Genomic DNA, 22,852 nt, shown 5'->3' with positions numbered 1-22,852 from the left:
AAATTTGAAAGTTCGAAGATTTGAAAGTTTGAAAATTGGAAAGTTTGAAGGATCGAAAGTTTCAAAATTTGAAAGTTGGAAAGTTTGAAGATTTGAAACTTTGAAAGTTGGAGAGTTTGAAGATTTGAAACTTTGAAACTCTGAAACTTTAAAACTTCGAAATTTTGAACGTTTGAAAATTTAAAAACTGGTAACTTGAGTGCTGAAAAATTCGAAGTTTCCTCGTCTTAACATAAAGTTCACACAATTCTCGATAAGTTAAGGAATCTTTCAAATTTTTTCGACCATCGTTCGCTGAATATTCCGAGTGCAATTTTCTGAAGCTGCTCGACGACCGAGAATAACGCAACCATTTAGAAAAAGTGTCCTTGTTGACTGTACAAGCCTAGACGTAGGTGTAATTACTTATTGTACTGGCTGCTTTATATCAGAGCTCGTTTAGAGCAGTACGTAAAATTAAGCTCGTCATTCTTTACTGCTAATGCACTTTGGCAGAAGAGATTACGATATCTGTAACATTACGAAACGCTTAAAAGCTAGGCAAGCATTAAGGCAAAATTGCGTATGTTTTGGAAAATAATATAATAATGGCTTTTCAAACACTCTTACTCATATGTAACTAAAAAAAAAAGCTCTTAGTTAACACAAAGTAAAATATAATTAAGAGTAATTAATTCTACTACTTTTTCTTTAATTACGAAAATAATTACACTCAAGCGAAAGAAATAATTGCTTCCCAATAGAAAAAGAAAATTAACATAAAAAGTACAAAAGAGACAGACAGCTGTTGTTCTAATATCATTTATTCAATAAATCTCACAATTTATCAATTTTTCCACACAATTACACACTTGTCCCATCGTTCTACTAGCTTTCCTATACCAGCAGCAAAGAAACTCTTTGTCTGTGCCAGTTTTGCACATTGGTTTCCACTTGTTCGTTTCTGTGAAACTTGATTCCACAAGAGGGGAATCAAGCCTGAAGAAATCTGACGGGGCGAGATCTGGACTGTAAAGCGAATGTGGTAGAACCTCCCAACCCAATTTATCCTAACTCTTCAATTTTTTAAACAACCCTTCTAAATTAATAACAGAAATACCACTCGTCGAATGACCCTCGTACTTTTCAAATCTTCCTCGAATTCAATCGTAGATTTAAGGCTTTCACAGCCCTGAGCATAATTGTTATTAAAAATTTCGCGTGTAAAAAGTAGATATTTCGTAAGATCGAAGATTTAAATCGTTAGAAAATAATGAAAATTAAATTATTCAATTGTACCATATCCAAGATACACAAATCGTCCATTCCTCAGCTTCCTCCCTTCGATTTCTACAATTTCCACGATTTCGCGATATTTTCACTCCGAGCATAATCGACTCCACTGTAAGGCAGCCCTTTTTCCACTTTAAAACTGTAGTATCCGGGCCTCCGTACTCAAATAGGAAACCTCGAAGGGAGAATACAGAGGGTGTGGTTGGCGTAGCGCGCAAAGCCTCTGCCTACTAGCCGAAGGTCCCGGGTTCGATTCCCGTTAGGGGTCCCTCAAAATTTTTCCATCGATTCCTACAAAACACGCACACAAATCGTTCGTTCTTCGGCTCTTCGTTGCACTCCCTTGGATTCTTAATCGACTCCGCTATAACGCAGCCCCTTTTTCTACTTAGCTGGAGTGGGTCTGCGACCATGCATTCCTCGGCTCGGCAGCCCAGTCTGCCTTCTTCGTGGGCAGCATGCTTGGCGGGCTGATATTCGGCTACATAGCCGACCGTCATGGCCGAATTCCAGCGTTGGTCGCGTGCAACGCGGTTGGTTTCATCGCTTCCATTGGCACCGCGTTCTGCAACAGCTTCTGGAGCTTCTGTCTGGCGCGATTGGTCGTCGGTACTTCCTTCGACAACTGCTTCAACGTGCTCTTCATCATCGGTGAGTCATGGAAAATGAATTACGAACGAAAACAAGCAATTAACGCGTGGAGAGAGAGAGAGAGAAAAATGGAACGAGCATGAGTCATGGAAAATGAATTACGAACGAAAACAAGCAATTAACGCGTGGAGAGAGAGAGAGAGAGAAAAATGGAACGAGCGAACTGTGATTTATAATAGTGTGATGGATTGGTAACGTGGTTTTTATGTAACGATTAACGGTGAAACGAGTTTGCTGGAAAGAGGTTTGTTGAGCTTGAACGACGTCGTTGAACGATAATCTGGAGAACACCGAGGTTCTTCTTCTTTCTTCGTTCAGATAAGGCTTTAATTTGGGAGACGAAATATTTGTAAATTTGTCAATTTATATGATTTGTGAGGTATTAGAGTGAATACTGCGAAGGAATATATTTTTTGACAATTATTGTCTAGCAAAGTTTCTTAGATCTAGTTGTGAAATTGAATAAAATTGCCTTACTTACTTGGAATTTCGTTAGAATAAAAATTTTTTAATTATCGAGTATATTGGAATAAAAATTTTTCAATTTTCGAGTAGATTAGAACTTAAATTTCTGAGTACATTGGAATTTAAATTTTTCAATTTTCGAGTATATCGGAACTCCGATCTTTGAATTACTTCTATGACCAATAGTCTGCAATAACAATCTCATAATTATTTCGTATATAGAACAATTGAGTTTCACATTCAAATTCGTTTAAATTCTTTTTAGAATACTCCCGATAATTTGACGATACTTTATGTCATATCCCTCTCGTCAAACACGTATAGAACGAACTTAATCCCAAAACCACACTGCTACACTTTATCGAAAGAAGAAAAACAAATGAATCACGAAACAAGGAAATTGCATACTTCTACCAAAAGACGAAAATAAATAAGGAAACTTTTTGGCAGGAGGAATGATTTATGTTCACATTTACAGCCATTTAATCGCGTATGTACTCTTCGCTATAATCAAATAACGATGTCGTAAATCTCGTTACAGTGATCGAGTATGTCGGCCCGAAATACAGAACACTGGTGGCGAACATGTCTTTCGGTCTTTATTTCGCTGCAGCAGCGAGTCTTCTGCCATGGATCGCTTACTGGATCGCGAATTGGAGGATCCTCAGCATAGTCACCGCGTGTCCTATGGTGTTTGCCTTGTTAGCGCCGTGGATCGTTCCCGAAAGTGCACGGTAATTTTTAAAATAATTTCATTTTTTTAGATAAATTCCACACTTTTGTTTCATTCGAACCGCAAAATTAACGAGATATGGTAATTCACGCGGAAAAAGTCGATAGAAACATATCGATAATAATTCTTTCTACTTTAGTCTTCCTTTGCACAGATTTTACGCGAACATTTCTCTTTTAACGAAGTCTCCATTTCTGAGAAACTCCTGTGTACCTTCGTTGGCACGTCGAAAGCCTGTTAATTCATATTTTTTTCTCACTTTTTATTAACTAATTTCTCTGTGCCAGCATAATTTCAAAATTAACTCCTCTCTCGAACGAGCAGCGAAGAATTCGCAAGGTTAACTTCTTATCCGCGATTAAACGCTGCGTTTTTTGCTGCGCCGAATGAGATTGTCGTTTTTGAAACGAGTTCGACAACTCTGGGTACACGGTACAGCGTTCGAAATAGAGAAAAACGAGTCATCCTGTCGACAGATAGAAATTAGAAATAGAAAATTTTCTTTGGTCGTGGTTTCACAACGTTTCCCTGCTTTCGTGTCCTCGCGTAGTTGGTACATCACCAGCGGGAAGATCGACAAAGCGATCGAGATGTTGAAGAAGTTCGCGAAAGTGAACGGGAAAGAGGTGAAGCAGGAGATATTCGACGAGTTCGAAAAGAGCTGCAGATCTATGAACGAGAAGGACCAGTCGCACAATCAGTACACCGTCCTGCATCTGTTCAAGTTGCCACGACTCGGTCGTATCACCATCATGCTTGTCATTTATTGGTGAGAGAAAAGTTTGATCTCTTCTTTGTTTATTTTCATTGGTAATTAATAGATTGTGAATTTTTACGCAAATTCATATTTTTGTCGAATCTAGATAGGCAATTATTCACTCGGTAAATTATAACGAGTACTATATTTCGTATTTATTATTACATTCCGTGTACTTTTGTGCCTCCAAATTTTCCATAAACGCATAAAAATCCACAGTCTAGTGATTAACATCGCACCTCTTCGAAATTGCTTTGAAAAACAGAAAAAAAGGATCGATGTGTAAAAGCAAAGTTACACTTTTCAAAAAAAGAATTAATTATAATTTCATAAAGTTTAACTGTAAAATCCACTCATCCTTCGCGTCATCCATATTAATGATCCTCTATTTTCACAGAGAATTATGTCGAAGTAGAGGTAAATTACCATGAGTAGGACGTAAATTATGTCGCCATAAATATTAAACAAGTGTATTAAACACTTTTATGTATGTACATAGCGAAGAGAGCGATCGAGGATAATGTTGGACGTGTGACACTCGATATTAATAAATCTCGATCGACTCTATTTCTAGGCTGCTTATGGTGTGGGTATTCGACGGCCACGTATGGAACATGAAACTTCTCGATCCTGACGTCTTCATGTCGTTCTCGCTGGCCTCACTCACGGAACTTCCGGCCGCCATTCTGCTCGCCGTCTTCCTCGACAGATGGGGAAGACGATGGATGGGTTTCGCGTCGATGTTCCTCTGTGGCGTTTTCTCTTTTCTTGCCCTAAGCACCCCTCATGGTAAGTTTTTTTCTTCTTTCTTTCTTTTTCCCCTCCTCTTTCATTCTTCTTCTTTTTTCTCTCCGTCTGTTTGATGGATCACTTGTCAATGGAAATTATCCAATAATATACGAGGAGAGACATTGAGAAGACGGGTGGAATCTGATAGAGAAATTCCTGTTTTATCGATTCACGGTAAAAAGCAGATTTTACGCAGTTGTAAAAGATTGAACGATTTTGTACAAGCGCATAACCAAGGAAAGAAATATGCGTGGACACGCTGCGAGGTAGAGTGACTTTTTTTTAACCCCTTCGCTGCGATTTTCGAAATATTTGAATGTTGAAATTCTAGAATTTGTCGTTTCTAAGTTTCTTTTGCTAAGGTGGAAGCGCGCAAAGGACAAACTTTCGAAAAGCAGTGAGAGGGTTAAAGTCGGACCGAACGATTTGAGATTTTTACGGAAGTTGGAATTACTTTACTGTATGACGTGTAAACAAATTTTTGAAAATATTCAAGTCTGTCGGAATCGCGAAGGAAATAACGAAAGTCGCTTTTTACAACTTTCTTATTTTCAGCTCGCAATGAAAATTTGAAAAATACGTTTTGTAGATTTATTCCAGTCACAGTTGCGTCGAATTTTCAAAAACTTTTTCACACGTCGTGTATTGCGGTAAACTAATCGTAACGTTTTCAAAGAACTCAAGTCGTCTGGTCCAATTTCTAAAAGATTTATTCTGTTTCGAAGGGTGTCCACGTATTTCTGTCCCTGACTGTATAGTAGAGTAATTTTTTTTATTATTCGACGAGGGTGAAGATAAATGGAAATTTTTATGTGTATCAGAGAGAAGATAAATCGAGATTTTTTATGAGATTGTTGAAGATGGAAGAGTAGCGATGTCTGTATTAAAAATGGTTCCTGAAAGGGTTCGGAATAATGGACAGTGTTTGAATAAAAATTGTGCAAAATTACACTCTCTGTTTGCAGATTCGATTCGTTCTTTCTATCTTTTACGTCTAGCTAACGTCAGCCAGAAATCTCCACGTGCATTCGAAGAAATCATCGAAACCCTGATAACGTGGAATAAACACTCTTCCTCGATTTCACAGCTAACCAAACACACTGACCAGACTGACACACTTGGCCAGTGTTTAGTTACACTGATCAAACGTACCTTAGCATTCACAGAATCCTACTCTCTCCTGTATCTACTCTCCTAAAAGTCGACCAATAACCTGTAATTCCAACATTGCAGCAGAGATAAATCCTTTGAAATTTCCATTTTATCGGCAATTCAAATACTTCATTTGACGATTTTTCTGCTCACTTTTTTCTGCTATATTAAGTAAAAAAAAGCTAATATATTATAGATGAATTATTAGGCGTGGAAATGAATTCTTTACGACTCTATTCGCATAATTAATTCAAAGCCGGCGAGACTCTATCGCGGTGGAGTTCTCAAGCTACCCAGAAAAATGGCATAAAAAATAGTGGATATTATTTGAACTGATTGATCTGTTTTCATTTTCTTTAAAAAAAAAAAAGTTGGAATTAAACTGACTGTTTCTTACTAACAGCACTCTTTTTTATCGCACATTCACCAGAATCTGTGCCACGAGTCTGTCAATTATTCAATTGTACTTTTTTACCCGTCTACTTTTCTCCTTTCGTTCAAACATGAGATAAACTGTTCCAACTAATTAAATTCCTCTTACGTAAAGATTACAGAACAAGCGAAATCCTTGACCTCTTCCATGGAAACTGGTTAAATGAACTTGCTTGCTTATCGAAAGAAAGAGCGTTCCGAATAAGTCGGTGAATGTTAAACGACAGTGTATTAATAACTATCTTTCGTTGATAAGGGAACTTTAAAATACTCTCGATTCTCTGGTGAACAGAGTTCAAGCTTAGATGATTTGAACTCGAAATTCTTTTTTTTTAATTTTCTTCTCAATAACTCCCTATTACTTCAAGAATTTTATTTGAAATGCACTTCGAAAGGAACCGAAATTTTTTCACTAATTATATCGAAAATAGCATTAACCCCTTAACGTATGATTTCTTTTCTGACGATGCATCTAAGCGTCAGCCATTTTCTGTTTTAATACTGTATTCAAGTAACAAAAGGTAATCTGTTACAGATTAATTACATTCAGTAATCCTCAGTGTTACAAATTAAAAGGAAAGTTAGGATTAGGTTTCATTTTTCTTATCAACGTAACCATTTTCGTCACATTAGGACCAGAATCTCTGCCACCAGTTGTTATAGGTTAAAGCAGTGGTTCCCAACCTTTTCTAAAGTGCGGAACCCTATTGTGAGTCAAATTTTCTGACGGAACGCTTACTATTAAAATGAAATAAGTTTGTTGTCTATAGTAAATCAGGAGCAAGTTAAATATGTTTCTCCTAAAATTTTCAAATGGTTTTCTCATTTGTAAGTAAATAAATCTGAAGCATCTTTCACACACAGACGGTAATTTTACGTACGATAACAATAGCAATACCTTGCAATTTATCCAATTACCGCTGATGCGGCTCAAAATATTACAAAATATATTTCGCGTCGCTCTCTCCCGATAAACTAATGTCCAGAGTTCCACTAAAGTCGAGTGTGTTATAACTGTTGCGTGCGCTTCGAAAGCTAAACGAGTTCTTTTTTTCGAGTGTCTATGTTCGCTCTTTTATTAACTAGGTGTGTGTTGTGATTGATTTTTTCGGGATGCTTGAGGGGTGTCTGTCTGATGGTGCGGAAGTGGGGAAATTGTTGTTACATAGATTTGTTATATTGCTGTGTACATAGGATTACTGGTGTCGAGGATCTGTTTCATGTGGTGTCCGGATGTAGGGTGTAGAGTGTTCGAAATTTTTACTGTAATGAAGCAATTGACGGACCGTGCCGGCTAAGACTTCTCTTTACAAATACTCCGCGAACAACCGCGAAACACTTTCGAAATGTTTACGGAGCACAGGTTGAGAACTACTGGGTTAAAGGGTTAAGGGTCGTATATATGTGTCTCTATTGCTCGTCCAGGTAAAAAAAGGAATATTGTGCAAAATATGATACATATTTAAACTGGCAGTTTAAAAATTACTTCATTCATGAATGACGAATGAACAAAACTTACGTCGAGTCACATCCGACGAAGGGTAAGTCCAAAGGGTTAATCGCTCGAAGAGTATTTCGAGATGGGATGGTATTTGGTTTTTAATTGGACCAGGGAGCACACGAAGCTCGCGCATCGCGCTTGGAATGCGACGTTCCCGGCATTTACATATTTCTCAACTTGTTCAAGGTGCGCCAACGGTCACCATGGCGATCATTGCGCGTCTTGGAGTGAATATCGCGGCGAATATCGGTTTCCAATACGCTGCGGAGATGCTGCCTACAGTGGTGAGAGCGCAAGGTGTATCTTTGATCCATATAATCGGCTACGTCGCTCATATTTTGGGACCGTACATAATCTACCTGGTAAGAGTGAAGATGAATCTCGGAGAAATTGTCTGTTTTCCGAGCAAAGGAGAATGATCGTTTCTTATATTTCACAATGGAGATTAATAATCTGTGCTCGTCTCGCGAACAGTTTCCTGGACGCGAAAGAAAACGACCTTGCGATTCATGGAATGTGAAATACGAAATCCTTTCTACGCTTCTCGCTGAAAAGTTGGCGATGAAAGAGTTGAGAAGTTCTTTGAAAAATTCCATTAAAAAATGGTCCGTTTTGTCGTTGAAGGGGAAAACACGTTTGCTTCTTTTCTCCTTCTTTTTCTTCGTTCCCTAGACACTGTGTTTTGAGAAGAGTATCGAAAGGAAAATAGCTGTCTTTGTGTCAGAAAGTACAGTGCCTCTCTCGAGAGGTTCAATTCTCAGATTTACACAGTGTGGATCCGAAATTGAATATTTTAAAAATTTTGAAAAAAGAAATCACCTCTTTTTACAAATATTTTACACAATTTTGGGATTCTTGATATTCACCTTTTTATCTGTTACTTTTGGCCGTTTTTCGGACCATAAGTTCGTGCCGAAAGTGAAAACTATTTTAACGAATTATCCAAGGAAATGCTAATGATCTTATATCAACAAAGAAGTAGAAAAGATTTGTGGAATGAGAAAGTACCTGCGTTTTTATTATCAAATTTAAAGGTTCGTTGGAAATAAAACTCGACACGAATTTATCACCTAATGTGAAATACAAAGAAACGATGGAAATGTGAAAATACACAATAACAAAGAAAATCCGATAAATCTTTAAAAACCTTCATATTGGTACTTAAAAAAAAAATGTTGATCATTGTTACATTATTCAGGCCGACATAGATCCAGCTCTACCTCTGGTTGCTCTCGGACTATTGTCTTTCGGGCACGCTTTCTTGACCCTTGGTCTACCGGAGACCCTGAATCAGGATCTTCCGGAGACTCTTCAAGAAGGTAACGACTTTGGCAAAGAGCAAAGCTTCTGGTGGATCCCCTGTGTATCTTCGTAAGTACCGTTATTCCATCGATTTATAACGAAAAGCATCTCCCTTTCTGCTATAGAAATTCGCTGAACAAAATTGTCTCGTTGAAATGTTACAGAAGCAAGATGCTAAAGAAATCTTCCAGAAAGAAGAAAGGTCTGTCGAATCCAGCCTTCACCGGCAGTGTTCAAAAGATGGACTGCACTAGATTATAGCGACTGGTCGAGTCGTGTGAAACTTGCCAAATCCTTTGTAAATACACTTAGTTATTAAAAACGTGCGAGTGTGATGCTAGATGTTAAGGTATCGTGAACATATTGAGAGAGAGAGAGCTGTTGAGAGGCGTATAGAAGAAACGTGAACGTTTGCAGCGTAGTGAAAGAGACAAGAGAAACATCTGATTCTGCGAGGTATATACAGCTACGTATTGATTAATTAAAAAAGAAAGAGAGAAAGAAACATATTCGGCATGTGGTAAGAGAACAATTGAACTCAGTATTGAACGCGTGTATTAAATCTATTACAGTATTTATACGATTTTGTTACTGAAAACTTGAGAGAAAAGAACTATTTTTTTCTTCTTTTTTTTACATACTACATATACATAAATATCGACGAAGCTTGAAAGTTTCTTTCATCGAAGTTCCAAACGATGAGGAAGTTGTAAGATCGAATCGACGAAACACGATTTGCGGTGAATTTGTCGCTAGATTCGAGATGTAAAATAGAGCCAAAAGAACCATCAACTTGTCTCGTTTACTTCGAAATCGTCGATACTTTGTATCTGTAAGCTCGAGTTGGAGAGGTTCGATCGACCTTTTGAACCGAAGTTGCTTAGGCGTTTGCTCAAATGAAACACGGTTTCTCGTCTTTCGTTTCTTCGTTCAACGCTGCAAAGATCAGATGGAGAATCTTCAACGTCGACGCCTTTCTTTTCTACTTCAGTATTAAGAAGAATTAAAAAAAGAATACAGTGTCACATGACACGAAACACCCTTTAGAAATCGCAATGCGATGAATTTCGCGGAGTTTTAAAGGTTCTACATTAACCAAGATCGAAACTTCGTCACGAGCTCGACTATAAATATTCTTAGATAGAAATTCTCATCCGCGAAGAGATACGGATGTACAGGGTGTCTCTGCATAAACCTGAGAATCCTACTTTCTCTTTAACCATGGGAGAAACGTTGAAAATATAGAAATCAGTTTATACTCAGACACCCTGTATTTCATCCAAGCTTGTTCCTTTCGGTCCTTCGTTCATCCCGAATGCTCAATATGTGTCATTCCCCAGCGATGATTCTAGATGTTAGGCTCATTCGCGTACTTATGAGACTAGGTACCTGCTTCCAGGCTTCGATTCAACGAAAATCCACCGATGAATCTATACTACATAGATTATTCCACTCTTTACTCTTCGCTATTGAAAAGAAAAAAAAAAACGAAAGAAATGTTTCTCTGACACGCGATCGTTTCTCAGAGTCGCAGAGATATTCTTCTGAGAGACATTCCTCACTTTTTAGCGATTCAACTCTGTTATATGTACATACACTAATCGTTGGAACCTCCAATATCGTATAGAGAAAGTACAAGAAAGAATTCGTCGTAGTTCGATATAGAAAGAATTCACACGCGACACCTTGTAATTAAAGTGTAACTTTTGTCTATTGTAATGATCGTAATTGTAAGACAAAGCCAGGCTAAACGTTGAGTGGTGAACTCGCGAGGATCATCGAGCATTGATGTATATTTAATTTTAGAAGGTATCTTAGCGTTTTAGTTGGATCGTAAGGACGATGCGTGTGATGTGTGTGCTAATAAAAATAAGAATTATTTCTTAACGTCGTCGGCTTGTCCGGAGTTTTATTTCATCGGAATGATCCTATATACATACATATATATTATAGTATAGGTGTGAGTGAAACAAACGTGAGACAGGTGTATATTTTCCCGATTGATTGCGTGGTTATTGGCACAACGACGAACATTGATCGTCATACGATGGCACAATTTGCTTACAATATTCTTCTCTTTCCTTAGATCATGGAAACGAAGTCGCTCGAACTTCCCTTCTCTCCTTAAAGAAAAATCTTAGAAATTAAATTGGATAAATGAGTTGGAGCAGTTGGTGCTTGACGAAGAATTTTAATAAACGCTTAAAATCTTCTTCCATCTTAATTTTAACAAGTTTGATTTCAATCGATCAACGACGATATACAATACAAAAGAGGAATTTTGTCTAAATCGTTATTTTAAGATATGTTACATTTCTTTGTTTCTGCTTTCACGACTAAATGTGTTTCCTTTTTGTCGGATAAAAATGATTGAAATGCGCACGTTCGAACGAAGCGACAATTTTAAAAACATTTGTGGCAATAGTAATCGTGAAAGTAGCACCAACCACTGGATCGCGAAATTAATGTTAAAAATAAACATTAAAATGTAATAATGAAAACTGTATAGGAACACAAGTTATAGGCTCGTTCTTGCTCCGCGTACCGCGAGGCAGAATAGATCGTTAAGAGTCACGAGCATGCTTACAGATAAAATTAGAGATAAAATTACGAATAAACGTAGGAACACAGAGGTTCGATTTTCACGTATAAAAATCATCACGTTGATCCGCCGTAAATTGTTTTCGCTCCGACGAATTCGGCGAACAGGTAGAATTCGCGTTTCCATCGAAGTTGGAATGTAAATTAGATGAATTATTGTTCGCAAGAGTTGTAACGTCGACGTCCGTCGAATTGTGATTTCTCCTGAGATGGTAACGACCAGAAACTTTGATCCTTTCCGAATTCTTCGCCTTGTTTGATGGTCTGCGGAAGGCTACGTCCGACAGTTTCCGGTAGAAACAGGACACACGCGGCTCCGATGAAAGACATCGTTCCGATGATCAGCATTGGGAATCCTTTCCAAATTGCGGTCTGGCAAAGTCCCAATGAAATTCAGATTAGACACGCGGTGTGAATTTTTGTTTCAAATGAAGTTTCTCCGATGAGAAGTATCTTAGGAAATTATTCCTCGAAGAGAAATGTTTTCTAGAACAGTGTCGTAAATTTTGAACGTTAGTAAGGTAAATTTGTTTACCGAGTCGATTACATACGGCGCCAAGGTGTGAGCTATTACTCCAAAAATGTGAATCAACGATACACCTTGGGATCTAACGGGTGTCGGCAAAATTTCCGCCGCGTATTGTAGTCCAACGTTGGCCGCCATGTTTAGGCAAAATCGCGACATCACTGACATCACCAATTTAGCGATATCTGTGAAATAAATATTGTACAGAGTGTGTCGGTGAGGATTGACGAGTGTCGAAACATTCGTAAGGTTATTTTCACGTTAGAGAAACTTATTTCTACACGCCTAGGAAATAATTTGAAAAAAAAGAAGAAACAACGAAATTGATCGTTTTTTAGCGTATCAAGAGCTGAGAAAAATGTGAACGTTAAGGGGTTGATCATTTTTAACACGTCTCAATGTTCGTTTGAAAGTTGACGAAAATATATGGAAGTGTTGATTTACTGGAATGCAACAACAGTTCGGCGATACTGAACACGCAAGTTATTATCAGAGTGAGGAATCCACAGAGTCTGCGTCCCCATCGGTCCAGCAACAGAGCCAACAACAAACCGGCCGGAAGTTCTGTGGCGCAAGCGATGGAAAACGAGACGAACACCGAGCTTTGGATCAGCTTCAACGAATATACGTGACCGTCGAACGATATCACGATGACAGACCTGCAATATCACACCAGTCGTCATTCGTCGAGCTTCGTTACAGCTTGTTTTCTTATTATACTTTCCAGAATACGACTAGAAGGACGGTGTTCCTGGCCAGCCGCGGTGATCTGAACAAATCGAACACTGTCGCTGTTTCACGCTGTCTTCCCGACGATTCCAAGTTGGCCTGTAATCATATTCATTACGGAACTCGTCGTTTGGAAGATCGATATAGGTGCTCTTGACAAGTTTTGAGAGCGCAGCAGTGTGAAGTGATGAGAAAGGGTAATGAAAAGTGAGAAAAGCGAAGACAATGGAAAGATTTGAGAGCACCGAGGTGCAAAATTTTGGGCAATAAACAACAGAAAGACACAGAAGAGTAAGTACAGTTTACGAAGAGAGAAGATTCGACGAGATTGAAGAAAGGCAAGAAATTGTAAAAAATATGACGGGGAATCATCTGAAATACAATGGACACCTCTCTCGAAACGATCCACGTAATCTTCTCAAGTTCACTATCGTCACACTTACAGCACGAAGAGAGAAGATTCGACGAGATTGAAGAAAGGCAAGAAATTGTAAAAAATATGACGGGGAATGCATATATCATCTGAAATACAATGGACACCTCTCTCGAAACAATCCACGTAATCTTCTCAAGTTCACTATCGTCACACTTACAGCGAACGCGTCGTAAATCCGCGGATCTGGCTTTCTGCGGTTGATCCTTGCTATTCTTCGCAGTTTCTCGATAACCTTGTCAGTCTTTCCATTGGAAACGTACCACCTTGGAAAGTAAACATTCGTGATAGCAATCGGACGTGTTGTGAATTTGCATAGAGATCGAAGCAGGTGGTGAAGATTTGTAGACGATTAGTACGATCGAGAAAGTGTCTACTCACCGAGCACTTTCGGGGAGGATCCACGGTGTAATAACGACGGATAACAACGGTAACGCGGTGATGTAAGTGAAATACCTCCAACTGGCGACATAGTACGCTATCCAGGGCAACAAGGTGCTGATCACAGCGGCGTAGATTCCAAATGCGACATTGACAACCAGAGATCGTTTCGAGATCGCCATATACTCGAGCACTGTGAAATAATTGATAGTCGATGATGATGATTCGGCGAACAACAGATTATCGTTCCGAGATACACTTAAGAGCAATTACATCGATGGAATATTTGTCAAGTGAAACTGGTTACCGTTAACAAAGAGCAATTGATATCGAACGAGACTGTATGCGAATGTATTAATTGTGCAACTACTTCACCATTTCTCGGATGATCTTTTGGTTATTTGTCTGGTAATTTAGGCGACTTGTAGCTGCTTCATTCTGTATCTTAACCCTTCGCACTCGGAGGTAATTTTGTTGTAGGAAAGATTGCAAATCGGATCTTTGAAATGTTTTCAAACTAACGTAGAAATACACTGTGTTGTTTTATTTAAATATTCAACGTATTCTCTATTTCACTGTGGTGAAGAAATTTATGGAGGCCCGTAGATCTGCTCACTGTCTTGATTAATTATTTACCAGGTGAGAATTATTTAATGTCGCTTCTCAGTCGCCACTCGATTGCAAAGGGTTAATATTATTTATTTGTTGAAATTACCGTTGGGACTATGTTAAAAATAAATAAATGAATCGAACTGAAAGTTTGATACGTGAAATTTGAACGTTAATTGTTGGAAGTCTGATTAATTCACTGGGAATTGACATCTTGGTGGAATAATCGTATGTGAAAAAAAGTACGTTTAACGATGCTTGAGGAATTGATAAATCTTGGATTTATCGTTGAGAACTCTTTTTCTTTCCGATGTTACCAAAAACTCACCGATAATCAGTGGCATGTTGATACAGCTGTCAAAGGCGAGACCAGTGAGGAATCTACAGAGAGCAAAGGACCAAAAGCTGTTCGCGCTTGCAGTGGCGATCGAGCTGAACAAGGCAATGGTATTGCAGACCATCAGTGCAGGGATACGACCCTTGTGATCCGCGATCCATCCAATCAAAAAGCCACCGACGACGGAACCGCAGAAGAGGATGGCCTGCGCCGATGACACGAGGTAATCTCGGTCGCATACCCAATCTAGCTAATCACCAAGGGCTAAGAGTTAGTCAGTGAAAGAGAGAAAAAATTTTCTATGATTTTTCACTCGTGAAATTCTTCCAACGAGATACCTCGCCGTTCGAAGTTACTCGTTTAGTGCTTTGGACGATCGTCCAATTCGCCGTCACTTACACTGCACAACTTGATTTTCCGATTTCTCAATTTTCCGATTTCTCAATTTTCCGATTTCTCAATTTTCCGGTTTCTCAATTTTCCGGTTTCTCAATTTTCCGGTTTCTCAATTTTCCGGTTTCTCAATTTTCCGGTTTCTCAATTTTCCGGTTTCTCAATTTTCCGGTTTCTCAATTTTCCGGTTTCTCAATTTTCCGGTTTCTCAATTTTCCGGTTTCTCAATTTTCCGGTTTCTCAATTTTCCGGTTTCTCAATTTTCCGATTTCTCAATTTTCAGATTTCTCAATTTTCGATTTTTCGCGATTTCTCAATTTTCCGATTTCTCAATTTTCCGGTTTCTCAATTTTCCGATTTCTCAATTTTCAGATTTCTCAATTTTCACGTGAAAGGACATCGAGTTGAAAATACCGAATAAAATAGATAAGAGATATCTCGTCCACGAATGTGACAGGATTAAAACATTTACGGAAAAAGGCAAGATTTTTTGTTTGATTAAATTTGAAGAATTTTTAAACAAGAAAAATGAAAATTTAACGAATCAATTTGTCATACAATGCAAGTGAATTGGTTTTCGCGTGAAAGATAGGCAAGAGAGTTCGTTGAACTCTGATCAAGCGAGCAAGTAGAACGAATTTCCAAAATACTTCAAGGATACTTCACCTCAACTCCGATACTAGCATAAGGAATCTGCGTGAAACTGTACTCCCATTGAGTACATTCCACTGTTTTGTTCGTCTGAAATTCCAACGAGCGTAGATCCTTCCCGCTCTTCGCAAGTTCCGCGAAGTTTAGGTCCTTCCGGTGACACTGGTCGTAATAGGGATATTCACTCGACGACGGGATTGCTATCTGAATCCTGGACATCCCATAAAACACTCGATTAAACCAATATTATAGATCGAACGAAGTTTCTTCTTTCAACAAGCCCACCATTCGAAAATTTGAAATTTCGTTAAATCCAAAATTCGTCTCAATTCTCACGCGAAATATGGAGCAAAGGTGTGAAAAAGCCCAAAAAAGTCAAAGTGTCGAAGCTTGAAAAATTCAACCTATATCGACATTTTTCTTCCAACTATAAAATATTCAACGAGAGATTTCTTCCGTAACTTTCCCAAAAATTTCCTCCGCACTTTTCCTCCATTTATACTTTTCCGTACCACGTTACCTCTCTTCTTCGGTGAAATTGGAGTGCATCAGTTCCTCCACCCTGCACCAGTGTTCCGTCGGTATGATCGTAATGAAGAACTGCGAGAAATACAGAAACACGTAGATCGCGGTGTAGGGCAGCAACGACAACAGCAACAACCATTGATATCTCCCGTAATCTCCCACATATGGCAACACATCGTCGAAAGTCTCTAATTTCGGTCTGAGCGCTGTCATTTCAGTCGGTCCTATCGAATTGTGCAAATTCTTCGACATCTTCATATCCCTGGAAAACGATCCATCGATCTTCCTATAAACCTCTGTTATCCGCCGATAGACAAGATACAAAAAAAAAAGGATCACTGTTCTACGAAGAGAACGTCGTAATCGTAGCTCGACGAGGACAAAAGGCACACGCACAATGTTCTCAGAAACGAGAGAAAATAAAAATAGCGCGCTCGACGAGGTTGAAGTACTCGAGCGAATTATGCTGGTACAGTACGAGCTGGGTCGATTTACGCAACAGACGTCCTCTTCTGGAATTAAAAGCAGGATTATTCGCGACGGAAACAGCGCTCTCACCCGTTATTCATGTTTCCTCGTTTAATGAATCACGATCCTTGGTATCTCGTTGAATGGGAGAGACGTAGACGAGAGATTGGCGAACCGCGGAGACGCCAGAAAACGTACTGAAACCGTGGAGGAAAAGTCCCGTTGGTTTGGTTGCACGGTGTGCCCGGTTCGCCGAGTTTTCAATTCACTTAAACGATAAATTAAGTATAAGTGTTTGTTCCAGCGACGGTCAATTATTGTGCACCGCGGAGTCAAGTGGTTTGTGACACGCGATTTCGTACGAAATTGAATTGTTAAACGAGGCACGCTCTTCGCGGTCGCCGCTCGGGACGGTTTTAAAAAGACTGATACAGCCGTGTCGAACCAACGTCTGGAGAAAGTTCTTGTAGTAGGGACTGTTACGATGCCTCTGTTGGGACGTGAACGTCTTGCTTTATCTTGTTGTGATTCGATTCAATTAACGAATTGGTGAACCAGAAGTCGCTTCTTCTTTCTTGCCTTTCGTGCGTAATTTGTACAGATTTTTCTAATTCAATCGGTAAATTTGATTGGTTTGTTAGTGTACCGACAGAGAAGTGTGGCAAGTTTCGTTTATTGTGGTGTAGAATTAATTTTCTTTATCTCCTTTTTTATTATTGAATATTTCATTGTTTTCATATTATTTGTGGTTTAACAGGAGAGACTTCTGTTTTACGATTTTCGCCATTGAAGGTGATTGGAAAAGTATTGGAAATATTTTCAAATCTGCTTTGAAAATTCAAAGAGTCACTGTTAGGTTATCGTTAGAGTAATTTGAAGAGTAGGTAGATTTTGCTGTATTCGACGAGAGACACTCGCGTATTAATTTGAGAAAATTTTAGTTAGGTCCGAACCCCTTCGACTCAAGCTGGCCTAAGGATCTTGTTTTAGTTAGATTTGATTGGTCCTGTCGAGGGAAGGGCGAAAGAGTGAACTAAGATTGCTATGTGGAGCAAATGTCGAAAGAGGCTGGTTTAACAGGAAAACTACTTTCAAGACATGGATATTGATTAGAAATACCAATGCCACTGTCGCTAATGTGAAAGTGACTGGTGTCGAAAATAACTGACCCCTTTGGAATATAAAATTATGGGAAATATGCGTGCCTGAAAGCAACGGCGGACACCTGTGCCCGTTCTTGTATGCAAAATGGAAAGGCGCTTACAAAGGCAAACGCACGATGATAAATGAAAAGTATCGCGAATTCTTTCCTTCGCTTTTAACGCACGACAAAATTCTGAAGAAGTAAATTATCTGAGAAACATCTGACCTGTTATTACGTGCACAGTAGAGTTTATTTATTTTCTAGCATTATCTAATCGATAACATAGATTATGCAACGTGTGATTGCGTGAACTTAGTAAAAATAATTGGAGAAAATTCCCTGTATATTGATTGAGGAGGAAAAATAATAACTTTCGTACATGAAATAGAATTCACCTGCATAGAATCACTTTCAACGATAATGGAATAAAAATGGGTGGTTGAAAATGATGAGAAAAATCAAAACAGAATTTATTCTGTTCTTCTCGTCGATTATGAAATGTTCGGTGACTTACGTGTACCTGAGTTTCGAGCGAATCTTCGAATCACAACCACTTCTTGCTCCTATTCGCTCGAAATAAGACGAGATTTGGCAGGCGATTGATTATACAGCACCGTTGGCGCTGTTATGAGCGTAACGAGCAATTAAAACCATCTTCCACTTTGATGTCTGTGTGGATTGGTACCGAGACACGTTTCCACTTTTGGCAGTCGACCTCGGTCGTTGTTGATCCAACTTCCATTCGATGAGATCACTCGATGGACCAATGACTTGTTGTACTTTTACTTTTGCAACTCTCGGTGTCTTTAACTTCAAGTCGACCACTTGCAATTTTCAATGTCTTCAACTTCGAGTCAATTTTAACTCTCGGTGATTTCAACTTCGAGTCAGTTTTAACTCTCGGTGATTTCAACTTCGAGTCAGTTTTAACACTCGGTGATTTCAATTTCGAGTCAGTTTTAACTCTCGGTGATTTCAACTTTGAGTCAATTTTAACTCTCGGTGATTTCAACTTTGAGTCAGTTTTAACTCTCGATGATTTCAACTTCGAGTCAGTTTTAACTCTCGGTGATTTCAACTTCGAGTCAATTTTAACTCTCGGTGATTTCAACTTCGAGTCAGTTTTAACTCTCGGTGATTTCAACTTCGAGTCAATTTTAACTCTCGGTGATTTCAACTTCGAGTCAGTTTTAACTCTCGGTGATTTCAACTTCGAGTCAATTTTAACTCTCGGTGATTTCAACTTCGAGTCAGTTTTAACTCTCGGTGATTTCAACTTCGAGTCAATTTTAACTCTCGGTGATTTCAACTTCGAGTCAGTTTTAACTCTCGGTGATTTCAACTTCGAGTCAATTATTCGTAACTCTCGTTGACTTGAAGCTCACGTCCTTCTTCTCGATCGAAGAATTTCCTCGTCACTGAAGCACCTCGATCGTCGATCGTTAACTTCGAAACGGTTGACGGAATAATTGACACAATTCTCATCCAAGAAGGGGAAAAATAGAACACGTCCGATGGCAGCGAGGATTTGTACGAATATGAAGGGAAGACCAACTCGCGTATCGTTGATATATGTACATATATGTAGAAGGTTGCTTAGCGAAGACGAATGCGATACTCGATGACACTTGTTTGCCAGAGAATAGAGAAGGAGAGGAAGCATTGTTGACTGGCAAGGCGAAGCAATTTCGCACGATTCTCGAATCGCGAGCGTCAGGGACCACGTGTTCTACTATCATCGATCGAACTCTATTTTCTTTTCCATCCAGCGTTACAATGCTTTCTGCTGGTCCTTCGGCGGGCTTTGTTGTTGCACGAGATTCAGGGTAAATGGTCGGAGTTGATGGATGGAAAGATGTTGAATCCACCAGACGTCGAAAATATTTATTTATTTTCCAGTATAGACACATTGTGGTGCATAATACACGAAGGAGAGAACGAAGAAGCAAAATGACGGAAAAGGAACTAACGTATTTAAAAAAAAAGACATATTGAAAAATTGATTAAGAATAGATAAATTATTTTGCAAAATCTGAATACAATACTGGAAACTATTAACTATAAATAAGATACAGGATAATTTGAAGAAAATATCGTACGCTAAATTCAGCTCTAATTCTGAAGAAAATTTAATTTGAAAAATTTCAGGAAATAAGTTTCCAGCAAAATATGAAAATTCCTCAAAGAAATACTTTTAAGATAAAAAGTAAATTCAAAGTAAGCAAAAAATGAAATTACAATAATTATCAATAATTATCGGCATGGAAGTGATAATACCTACTGAAAAATGGAGGAGACTTGAAATCCAATCTACGACATATTTCTCATGGCAAATTTAACGGTCACTGGCACCGATGATAACAGAGGCACAGTTATGGATCAGTTACCGTGTCTGTGTAGTATTTATTTCAACAGGTTTTATTCTAACTCGATCTGTCGCGACTAATCGAACATGCGAGATAAGGACAACTGCGAAATACGACGAATATACTCTTACATCGCTTCGCGTGTATAAATAACGTTGCGGACGGTATAATTAGAGACCTCCGATGCTATTTCCGTTGATGTGCTCGCGTTAACAGGGAACACGCGAGTTTTCGTGAAATGAATCCTAGACCTATCGTTCACCTTCTTTTTCCTCGACATGCTGGAATTTTCAAAATTCGCGCCCAATTTTGTGCCGAAATTTAGATCGATATTTCAAATATCCCTTTAAATTATATGAAAAATCTTTTCTCTCTTTGCAAGACTTTGGGATTTTTTAAAACATTCGTGCCCAATTTCGTGTCGAAATCTAGATCGATATTTCAAATATCCCTTTAAATTGTATGAAAAATCTTTTCTCTCTGCGAGACTTTGGAATTTTCAAAAAATTCGCGCCGAATTTTATGTCGAAATTTAGATCGATATTTCAATTACCTATCCCTCTAAATTGCATGAAAAATCTTCTCTCTCCACAAGACTTTGGGATTTTCAAAAAATTCGCGCCTAATTTTGTCCCGAAATTTAGATCAATATTTCAAACCTAAACTTTGTGAAAAAACGTATTCGCCTCCCGGTTCCACAATTTCTTCCCACTTTTTTCGGAGAGCTATTGTAATTCTCTTCTCTTTTTCACTCTTAACACGAACTCGTTAACTTCGACACTCTGCAAATATATATTTTATTCAAACAGTTGCCTTCTTTGAAATCATTTCATCGATAGAAATGTAAAATTCTGGATCTCCGTTGAATTTCAAAAGAAATTGCATTTCATCCGATCAACTTGACATTGACAAAATGAAAATTGATCCTACAGGCTTGAAATAAATTTGAATAAATTCAAATAATACATGTAGTCTCTTTTTCGGTACAAATGAGCTGTAGTAAAAAATGATTCTGTTAGAATTCTCTGCTGATTTCCCGATTAAAATTGCAAATTGGATAAAACACTGATACGAAACAATTGCTTCAACCACGTCCCTCTCTCCCTCTTCGTTAATCAACGATAGGAGACGACCAGATAAAAATGATAAAAATATTTCGTTCGTGTAACGACATTGGTTCCTCCGACAATCCCGGCTGCCTTGGCAGATCTTTGCGTAACGCGAGCGGAATCCGCTGGTCTCGCGTTGCGTTCACGTCGAGGCAGAAATGAAAATGCTTTCACCGTCGATGGTAAACCCGTGCGAAGGGAATTCTGCATCTAGATCTTTATCATCTTTACGTAATTCGCTCTGGACGGATCAGCATACGTATTTCTTTTACGTATCGCGATTACGAACGAGACGAAGCGACTGAAGTTGTTCCACAATTATTCTATCGAGTCCATTTTCATTTTTCCTTTCTTCTCTGTTTCAGTTATCTCTCCTTTACGCTTCGTTCAACATACGTTACAACGTGTCTGCTTTTTCCTTTAATTCGCGATATAATTTGCTAATTATCCAATTCTTCGCGCGTAAAGGAAAGGAGAAGGTGGTCTTCTGTTTTCTTTTTAATTATTATTTAGATTACCTCGAATTACCATTTTTTACTAATTATTTCAGATGTGTTTCTTTTTTAATGATTATTTAGACTACTTTGAATTACTATTTTCTAGTAATTATTCCAGACGAGTTTCTTTTCTTTATTGTCGTTTTCATGGTGGAACTGGGGTTGTCAGGGAATTTCGCAGTGACTGTCGCTATAACAATTCACTCTTGCAAGATAAACGTACTGTTAGGGATTGGGTTTATGACATGGACGCCTGTTTACGCTATTTTTCAATGCGCCCCTTCTCTTCTTCGCGTTAATTGATTTTTCTTTCAAATTGCCCACGAAGCCCAGGAAGCGTTTTATGGCTGCAGAAAAATAACTTTTCTGCGGGCCATGTGCCTTCTCGGTGCCCACTCGTGAACATTCGATAGACATAGACATGTCATAAAACCTCTCGCGTCTCCCTGACCGCCCAAAATCCCGCGACGCGCGGGCCACCCCTTGGGCCTCACTCCCCCGCCATCGCGACATACCGCCAACTTGGAAATTTCAGGGTGGTCGGCATGCTCGCGGGCCAGGGAGGACCGTCCAAGGGGGTAGACCCGTTCCCATTGGCGGAGACCACCACCTTATACCCCTGAACCTTTTTATAAATAAGCGCACCAACGCGGCGCACATCGGATCAAAAAGGGAAAATAGACAAACACTCTTCGAAATAAAGTCTTTTTCATTTAACATAATAAAATACGTGCAACCTCACCACACCACGACTTCATACCAGCAAACAACCCGCACCACGAACCAGCGACAATCCTGCGCCACCACTCTCGAACATACCGCTTGTTCGAAACGCGCGACGCAACACGTACGAATGCTAGCCTTGAAATGTATTAAATACACATTAGGTCAATCGATTTCTGAATTTTTCAGAGTGTCGATAATTATTCCGACCAAGAAAAAAACTGAGAAATTTGCAAATGAAAGCTTGACGGTGGAGCTCCGCAAGGACCATTTATCGCCGCGACACTTCGTTGTTGAAAAATGGAT

At 38.9% G+C, this 22,852-nt stretch overlaps 2 protein-coding genes across 3 annotated transcripts in view; one reads left to right on the top strand and one right to left on the bottom strand.

Annotated features, from left to right (window-relative positions):
• LOC108578035 (carcinine transporter-like) overlaps window positions 1-10,822 on the top strand; it is a 44,783-nt gene extending 33,961 nt beyond the window's left edge. For both annotated transcript variants that reach the window (XM_017941293.1, XM_017941284.1), the window contains exons 4-10: window positions 1,665-1,923; window positions 2,930-3,122; window positions 3,672-3,890; window positions 4,453-4,667; window positions 7,939-8,114; window positions 8,951-9,123; window positions 9,219-10,822. In XM_017941293.1, coding sequence (XP_017796782.1) covers window positions 1,665-1,923; window positions 2,930-3,122; window positions 3,672-3,890; window positions 4,453-4,667; window positions 7,939-8,114; window positions 8,951-9,123; window positions 9,219-9,315 — 1,332 coding nt within the window. In that variant the 3' untranslated portion in view covers window positions 9,316-10,822. The remainder of the gene's footprint in view (window positions 1-1,664; window positions 1,924-2,929; window positions 3,123-3,671; window positions 3,891-4,452; window positions 4,668-7,938; window positions 8,115-8,950; window positions 9,124-9,218) is intronic.
• A 982-nt stretch (window positions 10,823-11,804) lies between these two features.
• On the bottom strand, window positions 11,805-16,846 carry LOC108578373 (carcinine transporter-like). The gene is made up of 10 exons (XM_017941695.1): window positions 16,798-16,846; window positions 16,235-16,501; window positions 15,730-15,925; window positions 14,662-14,920; window positions 13,725-13,917; window positions 13,504-13,609; window positions 12,904-13,009; window positions 12,626-12,838; window positions 12,191-12,366; window positions 11,805-12,027 (listed from the first exon to the last, which is right to left on the bottom strand). Exons 1-10 carry the CDS (start codon window positions 16,806-16,808, stop codon window positions 11,809-11,811), a joined length of 1,746 nt encoding a protein of 581 aa, XP_017797184.1. The 5' UTR covers window positions 16,809-16,846; the 3' UTR covers window positions 11,805-11,808.
• Between the last annotated feature and the right edge of the window lie 6,006 nt (window positions 16,847-22,852).

The sequence above is a fragment of the Habropoda laboriosa genome, unplaced genomic scaffold (genome assembly GCF_001263275.1).
Source record: "Habropoda laboriosa isolate 0110345459 unplaced genomic scaffold, ASM126327v1 scaffold5, whole genome shotgun sequence".
NCBI lineage: Eukaryota > Metazoa > Arthropoda > Insecta > Hymenoptera > Apidae > Habropoda > Habropoda laboriosa.
Note: the sequence above shows the minus strand (reverse complement) of the source record. Positions and strands in the feature narration are given on the sequence as shown.